Source organism: Panthera uncia (assembly GCF_023721935.1).
Source record: "Panthera uncia isolate 11264 chromosome B3 unlocalized genomic scaffold, Puncia_PCG_1.0 HiC_scaffold_1, whole genome shotgun sequence".
NCBI lineage: Eukaryota > Metazoa > Chordata > Mammalia > Carnivora > Felidae > Panthera > Panthera uncia.
Window position 1 is genome coordinate 76322763 of NW_026057582.1, and position 13030 is coordinate 76335792.

Genomic DNA, 13030 nt, shown 5'->3' on the forward strand with positions numbered 1-13030 from the left:
AGAGAGAGAGAGAGAGAGAGAGAGAGAGAGAGAGAGAGAGAGAGAGAATGCACAGGTGCAAGCAGGGAAAGGGCAGAGAGAGGGAGACAGGATCCAAAGCAGGCTTCATTCTGACAGCAGAGAGCCTAATGTGAGGCTTGAACTCACAGAACCATGAGATCATGACCTAAGCCAGAGTTGGATGCTTAACTGACTGAGCCACCCAGACGTCCCTCGATCTGGCTCTTTACAGAAAAGGTTTGCCAACCTTTGCTCTAAAATCATGACATATTAGCCCACTCTATGGTTACGAGGGTTGTTGTTATCACCAGCCCCAAACAGAAACTGATCAAAGGAAAAAAAACTGACCCCAGATCAATGCAGAGGCTGAGAGAGCGGCTAAAGGTGTCCCCTCTCTAGGGCACACTGCTGGGAGGTGGTTTTCTGTGGCTCTGCAGGGGAGACGGGTTCACTGCTACATGCTCGAAGCCGCAGCTGAGCAATGGCCCCAGTCCTCAACTGGCGGCCCACAGGAATCCTGGATGTCTTTGGCACATTCCTCCCACTTTGCCTGCCAGCATTAAAGGGCTGACAGAGCAATTAAACTCATTAAGCAGCCTGACCTCATGTGGTGAGGAATTTTAAACACCAGATGGACAGGCTTATTAATAAGGGAGTGTCTGGAAGTTCTACGGCTGCCTACCATGGGAAGATGCGGGTCCTCCATAGAATGAAATGCAGCTTGCCGACAAAATACAAGGGTAAGGCTTTCAACTGCACTTCCCTTTTTCCAATGCTACGTTCAAAGAAAGAATTTCACGAATGCCTCCTGCCCCATACTATGCATTTATGTCAAAATCACATGTTCGGTGCAAACTCCAGAAAATGCAATGTTTAGAAAAGAGTTAACACTCCCAGAATCAATCATTTTCCTGAGAAATACAAAAAGCAGCACCAGCCACTGCTGCTGCCTATTTCTCCGACCTCCACCATCCCTGGGAAATTGCTGCTCAGAAATAATGAATTCTCTTGGCATGGCCAGTCTGTCACTTAGACAAATCAGGCAGATTTCCAGGATTGGACCCTTTAATGTTCTTGGGCTGTTTTTTTTTCCCCCTGACAATTGTCAGTTGGATGATAATCCCTACCTTGTCACAGGCCCATTTATCATGTGAATGCTCCGCGTACTTGGTGACGATGTACTCCCATTTTTCAGGCAAGGAAAAACTGAAATGAGAAAAAAAAAATTACAACCTCCCCAAGCACTTCAGCTGGATGTACTGAAAAGATGGCCAGAACCAACGATCAGCTGGCAGAAGTTGGACGGGAGGGACCAGCTAACCCAAGGCTGAAGCTGGATTCCCAGCTGTGAACTTCATGGCCTGTCCATGCTGGGTCACAGACACACACTAGGTCTTATTGGAGGACATCACTGTAGGAGCCTCTGCTGCACAGGTGACCTCCTTCCAGCTGCTCAAGATTCCATTGGCTCCTGTGCCAGATCTGACCTGGGTTAGACAGTGAAAATCCCCTTATCCAAAGACACTGCCTGTAACCTCACCAACTCCAATCTGGGAATGCCAGAAATGGATAGACAGAGAACCAAATGTTACAAAAGACTGTCTACTTTTTTGGATTCAGAGACTCATGTTTAAATATTAGAATTTGGTTAGGAGAGCAGACACTTGTTTCTGTTAGCCTGGCAGCTTCTGTCCCATCTAGTGGTAAAAAACAAAAACAAAAAACAAAACAAAACAAACAAAAAGCACCCCCATTTTCCTTTGAGGAACAAGTCTTGAATTGCATGGAGTCTTATGCGAACAGTCACCAAGAATGGACATCTGAGTAGGCCAATCAGACTCACTCTCCCTGGAATTTGAGTCTTGAGTTGTTTGAGGCCAGGGCAGCAAAGTCTTTGAGCTGATTCATCTAATGGGGATACTACATTGAAGGTTGTTCATGTCGTCACCCTGCCTTGGTTCCTGTGCTTCCTGAGGCCTGGTTGGTCAGCTTTGCACTAGGTTTTAATTATAACCCTGTATCCTTGCAATAATGTGCTTTTCTGCTTAACTTCTAGCTCCTGTTACTTATATTTTTTGGAGAACCATACTGATGCCAGAGGTGTATGTGAAGAAATCAGAACTCTCAAGATAACATGGAACCACACTCATCGCTAGCAAACAATTGCTAGTGTATATCTCAAAATGTTTATAAAGGCATCCAAGTGATTACACCATCTGTCATTCCTTCAGTATGTTTACGTTTTCACAAGGTGAAGTTCTCCGAGGTCAACACCTGCGTCTCTTGGGCTCTAGCTTGGTACTTTATCACACCCCTTACCTCTTTTTTACAGCAGGTTCAATTCTATTTCCTGCCATCCACTCGCTCGAGGCTCCATGTGATAGGATGTGTACATAATTTTCCCGAAGGTGAATTTTATACATTATCAAAGCTGACGGCCCCTAGGAATGGCTCAAGCTATGCCTCTCCTATGGGAGCTACTGCCGCAAACCACAAGTCTAAGGGGCTCTTACAGGATGTCTTGATTTCCCTGTTCAATCTAAAGCATTTTTAGAGCTCTTCATTTAAAATGCACCCGGACATGAAGACTATATGACCCACAACACATAATCATAACTAGGAAAGAACTGCCAGAAGGCAAAATTGGGCATATGTTGCCCAATATTTTATCTGTGGCCTAATCATCGCTAGAGAGGAATGCTGGGGAACCAGAGGGAGGAAGTAAAAGACACTATTGTAGGGTGATTCTAAAATTCCAGCATCCCTTGGCATGGCAAAGAGTGGGTCCAGTCTTTCAAATAAGGACCCCATCCTGTTCTGTCACTCACACCCTGAGGCCTTACTGGAGTTCAGCTGAGTGTTATTTATAGAGTTGTTTTGATGTATAATGCTATTAGAACTATAGAGGCCTAATTCACAAAGAATGACGATTTTTGTCAAAAAATTCATTAATAAATTAATTGCATCATTTGTCAGCGTGGTTCTTAACAATGCCTCGGGTGACATTTATTTGTGGAAAGCATTAGTCTCTTATAATAAATAAACCAACCCCCGAAAGGAAAGCCCAGAATATAATAATACAGCACATAATCAGATATGGACGGATTAGACCTTCAGAAGCTGACAAAACCCAGTGCCTAACTTGACTTGTAGCGTGTCAAAGAAAATGATCCGCGGGGTTAGCAGGACAGAAGGAAGAAAAGTTCATAATCCTCGCTACCTTCTGAAAGAGAAACACCAGCCACTGGCCAAAATGTCGACTGGCTTAGAGATGATTCTGGACTCACTTCATGGTGTTGATGGGTTTGGGGTCAAAGTTGCCATCTGCATCCACTGAGATCTGTTTCTCCAACGTGGCTGAGATTCTGGTATCTAAGTAATCTGGTGGTAGCGCCCCAGCTATAGCACTGAGACAAGGAAGGGCCATTCGGAAAAGGTCTGGGTCATACTTCTGTGAGGAAAGACAAAGACCATGATAGCACAGAGATGAGAACTAGTGCCGCCCACAGGGAACAACTCATCAATTAGCTGAAAAAAATAAAATGCTTGCATTTGTCCAGATTCACCAAAATGGGAAACATCTATATCCTTTGATGCTTTCTGGTGGAAACTTAAGGATCCTTGGAAGATCAAACGACAACCCGTAAAGCCCTCAAGTCACCATGTGCTTTAAGGTGAAAATCCTTTAATCAAAGTTTAAATCAGTATCTCCCAAATAGTTAATTGCAAGAATATCTAAGGATTACAGTGGTCTATAAACTTGCCTACCACAGATGGTTATAGACCCAACCTGTGACTGGAGAGGACAGGAGAAGCTCTGACAGTCCTCTCTGCAGCTGATATGGGTCTTATGTTGGTATCCTCAGCAGACGGCTCAATATCACATCTGTTCTCTCTTGAATGGGGCCAGGAAGAAATTTCAGTCAAATAATACGGGGTTAGGAACAGTTTTTGATCTACTCCTACTAGACCAAAAGAACACTGGAATAAATAAAATTTAAGTGCAGGTGAACACCAACTGGAGCAATCCACAAGCTTCAGACTGTGGTAAGAAAGCCAGACTTACTCATTTTCCACCTTTAAAGATGGCGACCTCAAAAATCGAAATAAACTGGGCTAAGGGGAGTGGAGGCAAGTCTGACAGTTTGAACTGTATTTCAGTCAGACTGTACAGAGGCCTCTTACTCAATTTTCTCCTCAAGCAAGTGGCTGTGAAGAACCTTCCTCAGAATGGTATGTGGTCTTTTGAAAATCCCACATCTCAACATCAGAGCAGCTGTTGGGGATTCTCCTCTACAACTGAGCTTGGTAAAGACTGGCTAACAGGGGCCACACAATGTCAGGAGGAAAGGAATGACAGGGAGGGTGAGTCATCAAGACTGAAACTAGGAAATATTTTTGTAATTTGCTCTGGAAGTCCTTCTCCTGTGTTTTAGCTTTGTGAGTCTGACAGGTTATTCAACTGCTCTGAGACTTATCCTCGTCTGTGAAATGATGATTAGCATAGCTCCTGTTCCACAGACTTGGGTAAGGATGGTGTGATATACACTTGGGAAGCAACCGGCTCTGTTCCTAGCACGTGGCAAAGGCTAAAAACATTAGCTATTATTATTCACAGGCATTTATTACTCATTGGTTATCCAGGTGCTCCCTCTTTGTTCAGAAGTTACTGCCATTACCTTATGGGAGAGGGAGTCGAAAATCCCCCAGAAGAGCTTCTCCGTCAGGTGCAATTCCTCCTCCACAGCTAGCCCGTAGCTCCCCCATCCTGAAGGCAGACAGTAATACTTCCAGCACTGTTCATAGTGATTTGTCAGAAGCTGGGAGGTTTGAACAGGATTGCACCAGTGGGTGGGGTACGGAAGATCCACAGGCATCCGCAACATGCAGGGGAGAACACAACAGCAGGGGGCAGACATGAGAGTGAAACCAACAGTTGAAACAGTTGGGTTATCTACAGAGAGGCCCTCAGACACCACTGGGAATGGTCTGCTTTCCTGCCTAATGAGCTCTAGCCGGAGCTGAATCCACCTGATTAACTCTTGTGCCTCCTAATGTGCCCCCAGCAGTTGCTGGAAAATGGAGAGGAACTCTTTCTGCTTCAAATGAAGTAGTTGCTATCTAACACTGCAGCCACTCAAAGGTGGGAATAATTTCTTCTGAGACATTTGCTTATAAATCTAGAAGACTCTGAGTGATGCTGATATGGAGATGGTGAGGAGCACCCCGAGGGGTCTGAAGATTTTCTCTATACTGATTACTGCCCATGGCTTCCTTGCTTTTCTCTTGAGCCTTCTGATGGCCCAGCCGTGTTACAACAGTTCCACATGTGGCCAGGAGAGGGCAGAAGCACAGCGCCAAAGTTCCTATCCCAACAGGTGGAATCCACACCCTCTAAGAAAAATCCCGCTGGTCTAAGAAGTAAAAGCGAGTTTACTGAGTGCTACTGATGCTGCTTCCTCAGGGACCAGAATCCAGCTGGCAGTACAGGCCTGCTGAGGAAGCAATGCCAGGTTGGACTATGAAAACCATAGTTTTCAGCTAAAATGCTTACTGGGATTAAGATTAGAAGAATAGCCCTTGGAGGGCAGTGGAATCTCTGACAATATACAAGCTGCTTTCTGCCTGGCATGGAGACAGAGGACTGAACTGAAGGCTTCTGGGAATTCTGTTTATCCCAGTAAAATGCTTCTGGAAATCCTTGGCTTTGCCAAATTCTGAGAAAAAGGAAAAGTTCTGTTAAAGTCACCAGGCAGAATTTTCAGGTGTGGCTAGCCACTGCCGACACAATGAATATGCAAATACGGCAGGTACCTCATAGGTGAAAGTTAAAAAAACATTTTTCTCTTGGGTGGGCAGTTGATTGTGATGCCCTCCCACCCAGGCCCAGATGCTCCCTGTGCCAGTGATAAAATTATTGTAATTTATGAGAAAATCATGAATGAGACAACAAATAGCTCTATGGCTCTTTCTACTTTACATTCATAAAGGAAAGCAGGTAAGAGTTAAAAACAAACACAAAAGAGGGTTTGTTCAACAGGAAAAAAAAAAAGGCACAAAACAGTATGGAATAGAAAAAGGACAATTTAGTTTCTGTACTTCAATGAATAATCACAAGGCCTTCAAAGCTTTTTGAGATTGGATACATTCTGAAAACGTAATTAAGGCAGGAAACTGCACAATCCAAGTCCCCCTCATTAACTTCTGCTAAATAACACGTAGCCAGTGGAAAGCAATTAAAGAAAATTGGAGCAGTTAATGATCTACTCTCTGCAACCTGGACATTCAGATAGGGGTGTGATAGGGTGGGTTGTATCTTTTTAGCCCTCAAAAAAGTAAAACTCATTGAATGTATATTTTTCTCCAATTGTGAAGCCCTCATGTTTTTCAAGGCAAGTTTCTGTGCTGTGGACTGTATTTCTGCAGCAATAAAGAGGTTTACCTTAAGAGGCATTTTGCAGTATTCGTTGAGCTGCGGCACATCAAAGACAAGACGTCGCAAGAGTTGCTGTAACATCGAAGGCCTCAAGTGACTGCAGTAAGAAATAAGAAAGAATAGAAAGGTAAGAAAATGATGAAAGAAGGAAGAAAGAAGAAACACCATATACCAGAGCTAAGCCTCAGAATAATTAGCTCCTAAAACAAGATCTTGGGTAAATCACGGTCAATGATAACACACTTTAAAAGTAAGTACAGGTGATCCTTTCACAACATGGCAGCTAGGGGTGCTAACCCCTCCAGCATATAACTTTTGACCCCCTCCAAAACCTTACTAATAACCTACTATTGACTGGAAGCCTTACCAGTAACACAAACAATTGATTAACAGTATTTTGTGTTATATGTATTATATACTGTACTCTTACAATAAAGGCAGCTAGAGAAAATGTTAACAAAATTATAAGAGAAATATATTTATAGTAGTGTATTAATTGAAAAAAATCCACATACAAGTGGACCTGTACAATTCAAACCCGTGTCGTTCAAAGGTCAACTGTATATTTAAAATATAAAAGGGGAATGTGTGGCTAACGAAGTGAGATACCTAAGGTAAAGTCTAATCACCAGGTGATAAGATGTCCTAGAGTCTATGCACCATCAAAATATAGTTACAGATTATGTACAAAGAATATAATAGAAAGAAGGTGCAGTTGATTTTTACAGCCATCTCTAAGGGCCAACTGTCTCCTTGAACTCTGCAAAGGATGATGGAGTTGACCAGTGCATAGGTGGAATCTGAGGCCACCTACTGGTGTGACTGCAAGGGAGTTTAAGACCCTCTGAATTACTATCCAATCTCTGAAATCCTCATTATTGGAATCATTTCTTTAGGTTAAGGCTCTGTCCTCAAAAAAAAACAAAACAAAACAACCCTCCTTAAACAGGCAAATACTATAATCAATTAGCAAACAATTTATCAAATTATCGAAGAGTTCATGGCGTTGGTAGTTGGTACAATTCTGAAATAGAGAAAGGAGAGATAAACAACACTGATTCACTTTTATTTTTAGATTACCAAGGCTTTTAAAAACTGAATGGAATCTCCAAATTCTCTGCACAGAAAAGTGCCCATATACATAATTTAGCATGTATGTTCAGTTCAAGACCTACTGACTTCCAACCACGGATGCACAAGGAGCCATGGAGGCCAAGTTAATGACTGATGTTAAATGTTGGAATGTCAGGAAAGAAATCCTACAAGGAGAATGGATGCGAATGGAGATGGACAAGAGAACTCATCTGGCTGACAACTTTTCCAAGAGCCGGCCTTGTGATAAAAAGTCCTGGAGTAAAAAGTGAAATATACAGCAAGTAAATGGCCTTGTCTCTAAATCTTGGAATTATAATATAAAATTCATTACTAATTATTGCTTTTTTTTCTAGGTAGTCCTAGGTGTCCCCACCCCACCCCCCCCCACCCCCAGTACATAGTCATCCCTTGTGTGATTAAGAAACCATTCATTCAACAAGAATAAGGACCATATCCAGCGGGCCACTACAGGGACACCTGCTGGGCCTATCTCCTGGACATCCCAGAGCAGTGGGTCTCAATCTTGGCTGTATTATGGAGGCACCTGGGGAGCTTCAAAAATTGTAAGCCTGGGTCCCATTACTAAAGGTTTGATTTTGGGGGTTGAGGTATGGCATGGACACTGGATATTTATTTTGTAGCTCCCTATATGATTCCAAGGCAGAAAACACTGGCTTAACACAGCAAATCAGCATCTGGACCATATTGCTGAGACCTGCTATTGGAAGGGGCCTTCTTCCTTTGACCCTATCAGACTTGACAGTTTTCTGAGGATCCAAGTCTCTTGGGTTGACTTTACCCTTTGTCCTTGGTTGCTCTGATACCTATCTGCAGTGGTGAAAACTACTGCCCTTAATTCCCCATTGGGACTGGAGATTCCTTCTTATCTTTGCTCCAGGTTCTTTGAGGCTTACAGGTAGGCTGCTTTGATTCACACTCTTACATCTGGTCTCTGTGTAAAGGTCCACTCACTTAGAGAAGGAAAAACTTGGTTTCTGGCTTTTAGGAACCAAAACATTAGTTCTTAATCTGAATACTTAAGGCCTGAAAGACAGTTTCATCTTCTGTTCCACCAACCCTCAGGGCAAGAGTCTGAGCTGTGCCCCCCATTTCTCCATAGTGAGAGATGAGACTCCATGCAGAGGTGATCAGCAAACTTGAGGTAAGTGGGAGTCCCCGCATAACCTAAGAGGAGATGTCTGGGGAGACGTTGGTGTATGGCTAAGGCCTGGAAGCTTCCTTAAGCTGGAGTCACCAGTTTTTCAATTACACAATTAAATGCAACTGACACGGATGCACACATGGAGGTGAAAACCACAGGCCAGGGTACTTACTTGCAAATGGCAAGCAAACATTCTTCTATGGTGTCCCTCTGGGCTTTGGTGAGGGAACGTCCCTTGGAAAGCCTATATATTGTCTGGAGTGTAGAATCGATCAAAGAGGTGTAGTGTTCTGCTCCGGCAAAGAGAGGGGCACATCTTGTGAGGAGCGGAAGCACAGCAGAACATAGATACCTATTTAGTGCGAGTGCGGCCTCTGTGGTGCTTAGGGAAACCTAGGAAAGGGAATTGGGACACTGGTTAATCTCCTTGGGAAAGACAGAGCACAGCTTACCCTGCGTATGGAGATCCTGTCTAGCAGGTTGGAAAGCTTACGCATCACAGTGTTTCACAGTAACAGAGTGAACAACTCCCTACCTTGTCAGCAGACCTACTTCTCTTTTGCATTTTAAATGGAAAAAAAAAAACAGGTTAAAAGAAAAAAATAAACAGAAGGAAAGCAAAGGCTGGCTGGTCCTAACTCATTCCAAATGACCCACGAGCATCTGTTCCCCTCAAAAAGGGATCCTAAAACCTATTAAAATCAGCCGATGACCAGTCTAACCCAACATTCTTCATGTTTGCAAAGTCCAACTGCCAAGCTACTATGTTATTATTCTGTCTTAGCTCTTTTTTCTCACCTTGTGCTGAGAAGGTGTCACCTCACTTGTCCTGAGGTGATTTTGAGATTAGTAAGTGGCTACTGGCCAAGCGAGCCATCAAACCACTGGTTTTGTGACAGGTTTGCAGAGAGAAAGTGGAGCTGTGACCTTATCACTTAATTTATGAGCATTGTGAGCAATTCACTATCTGATAAATGGCACGAGGGTAGAATTCACTAAAGAGAACCTACCTTTGATGGGAAAAGGGTACAAGGAACATAAACTTAGGACTCACTCAAAAACTCTGCTTTAATTCTCACTCAGTGTTCTTTCTCATTCACTTAGGCTAGACACAAGGCAGGCCCAGTTACTGACATTTAATCAAAGCATTCTTAGCTACCATCTTTGAAAACTAGGCAACTTCAGAAGAAACCTTGAGATCCACAAAGATAAAATCTTATCGTTATTTCCTGTGATTATCAGAGCCATTGTATCTGTAACACATTTTCTGTAAGTTATGACATGATAAACTGTCTTGAACTGTACACATTTCTGGGTATTCCTATTAATTATCAAAAGTTTGTCTTTGATAAGATTTAGTAATCCTACTGAAAGAAATAGCAAATCTTTCACATTTATCATTTTGGTAAATAGAGTTGTCACAATGGGGAAGGACAGAGCTTTGATTCCAGTGGCTTAAAAGTTTTCAAAAGAGAATGCATAAAAATGCATGTGTTAAGGAACTGAACGTTTAGCTTATTTTGCTGCAGATTGTGCCTAGACAAGCATATGATTTGAACACCAAATGGAAGAACAGAATTTGCTGTTTATTTGACCAATAAAAAACCCAAATGCTTTGATCAGGAACCTTGGGAATGTCCCAAAAGTGAAAACAATTACCATTTTTTTTAATCAAGTAATTTATAGAAAAAACTCCAAACAAAAGTAGCTGTGGAAGCAATGTTTTAATTATCCAAAATGATCATATGTCCCAAACACCTTCAGGAATATGTCATTTCTTAACACCATGCCAAAAATAAGAATGGATCTTCCATTCAGATTGGGACTTGTATTGCTTCCCATTTCTGGGTGATCCTATACATTTGTGAGTAACCCATTCAAACGAAATCCATCCCATTTAAGGTACTGGCTAGCTGACCACCCATCACAGAGCTCAGACTTCTATCTCTATTGGACACTAGGTGGAGCCTTTGAGAGACTTTATGATTAAGAAGACCTGCATCTTCTGGCTCTCCAAAAAAGTAACCCTACATTGGCAAGATGTTTTTAGACTTATGCTGATCGAATTGTTCTTTTCTTCTTGGACCCAGGACTTCTGGTGCACTGTTTCTGACTTGGACAATCATGCTTCTACGCTTTATAACTCCTGGGGCCTCCTGTCTTGATGTCTGTTGATGTTGGATTACTATACTTCACCCTTGACTTTCAAACTTGGGTTTGACTTGGCCTCTGGTCTTGACCTTGCCGTGCCCAAAGCTCCAAAACTGCTTGGCTTGGAGATCATCTTTCCTGATGGTCAGTGCATGAAACTTAAGGAGAGTGGGAAGAGTATTTCCAGCCTATAATGCTGCCAGCCAGACCTTTTCATAAGCAACAAGCCCTGGTTCTCAACCAAGGGAGATTCTGTCCCCTAGGGGACATTTGATGCTATCAGAATTGGTTTTATGGGTGTGCTACTGGTATCTAGTGGGTAGAGGTCAAGGGATGGTGCTAAATATCCTATAATACACAGGATGTACCCCCACACCAGATAGTGCCAAGGTTGAGAAACTTGCAACAGAGGAATCTGGATTGAATATGTGAGGTCGAGTTTACCTACATTTAATTCTCTGGCCCAACAAATTAAGACCTTCCATTTCTTGGTACTTCTATTTTCTTACCTTTAAAGCCGACTGCTAACATGTAATCAGTGAGGAGATAGAAAATAATCACTTTGAAATCCAATGTTACTAACATACAATGATGGGAAAAAGATAGTTTTCCTTATTTTAGCCACTTACTGTATCTAGAGAGGCAGAGGCTCTTAAGTCAGGTAAAAATCCAACCTCTAGCAAGTGGAGCAGAAAAGTTTGATCCTTAATGCCATAAACACGATCCAAGAACAGCACCATGGGTGCCTTGTGGTCAGGGCAGAAGTTGGCTGCCATATCTGGCTCGCTGACCGACCCATCTGAAAGACACACAGAGAACGTCATGGCCCCTTTTCTATCTCCACAGACTCAAAGGCCACACAGAGTGTGTCTGTCTACACGCCTTGTTCTCCTAACAAGCAACAGGAATACAGTATCGTGCTGCAGCCAGCGGATACTCGCTTGGAACAGCCGCTTGCTTACATTTCAGGAATTTTCTTGAGCCAGTTGTTAGACATACTCATTATCAACAACTAAAATTTACAATTAAGTAAATTATATTTAGAAAGGTGACAAATACTCAAAACGCATCACCTCCTAATGACTTTGCTATCAACTATATTCTTGAGGTTATTTATATCGGTTTTATTTGCATGTTGGAAATACAATACAGTGGTGTGCTATGTGCATTCTCTTTCCAACTCCGTGGCTCAGTGACACACATTGAGAGCTTGAAATGGACCATGGTGAGAGTACTTACACCACACAAAATGGGCAAATGCCAGGAATCGGGGCTTGGTTTTTTTGCTTTGTTGACTGAAGACAGAAGAAATGAAGGGAGAAAAGGTAAGGGAGATTAAGAGGATGTCTTGTTTGTAGCCATTACATCATAAATAGCACATAACTGAGGAAATATTCTCTTAGTATTTGGAAACTATTATCTGATTTAGGTGAAATTGAGGACAGATCTTCCAATAATTCTAATCTTACTTTAATACAAAAGTTCAAAGGTGAAGTGAGGAATACCATGAAGAAAACAAAACTGCTTGACTTAGAGAATAAAGACAGGAGTTTGAAAGTTTGTTAACATCAAAAAATAGGAAAAAGAGCCCCTAAATGATCAAGCTAAATCAGAGCATATTTACATACTGTACTTCATAAATTACCTTGAGAGCCACAAAGGTTTAGTCCTATTCAGCCCAGAGCCTCATTCAGCGCAGGGATCAGTGCAGGGCTCTGGTCAAGCAAGGAGAGAAGGGGACCTTCCCAACAAGAAGCTATCTGCCTCTGCTGAACACCAGGGGGAGCCAGATCTGAATGGCGAGGCTGAATTAATCTCTGAGACTCATGTTCTGAGGAACATTCATTTTATAGGATACTACTAAGTGTTTTGTGCTCAAAAAGTTTGGGTAATTCTGAGTTTGACATTTCTTTTATCATATGTTTTTTCAAAGGCTCTACAATTTTTGTTCTTCATGATAAGCACAACATTTTCGAGATTGATATTACCAAGACTGAGAAGTAAGAGACCCACAAAGATCAACAATTAGCTATCCATGAACAAAAACAGCACTGGGAGAAGCCAGGAGTCAACGTGAGAAACTTCAGTAACACAGTGGAACAAAAAACCTGAGAATCACTGCACAAGAAAGTAAGGATACATTTTGCCGGCATTATCCCAGGCTGGCATTGTTCAGGGCCAAGCAG

General features: G+C 42.4%; 1 protein-coding gene across 1 annotated transcript in view; it reads right to left on the reverse strand.

The window, feature by feature from the left end:
• Positions 1-13030, reverse strand: part of RYR3 (ryanodine receptor 3) — a 367593-nt gene that overhangs the window by 105652 nt on the left and 248911 nt on the right. The window contains exons 47-52 of the mRNA XM_049611650.1: positions 11474-11643; positions 8866-9086; positions 6443-6533; positions 4680-4820; positions 3288-3451; positions 1128-1206 (exon numbers count right to left, since the gene is read on the reverse strand). Of these exons, the coding sequence (XP_049467607.1) occupies positions 1128-1206; positions 3288-3451; positions 4680-4820; positions 6443-6533; positions 8866-9086; positions 11474-11643 (866 nt within the window). The remainder of the gene's footprint in view (positions 1-1127; positions 1207-3287; positions 3452-4679; positions 4821-6442; positions 6534-8865; positions 9087-11473; positions 11644-13030) is intronic.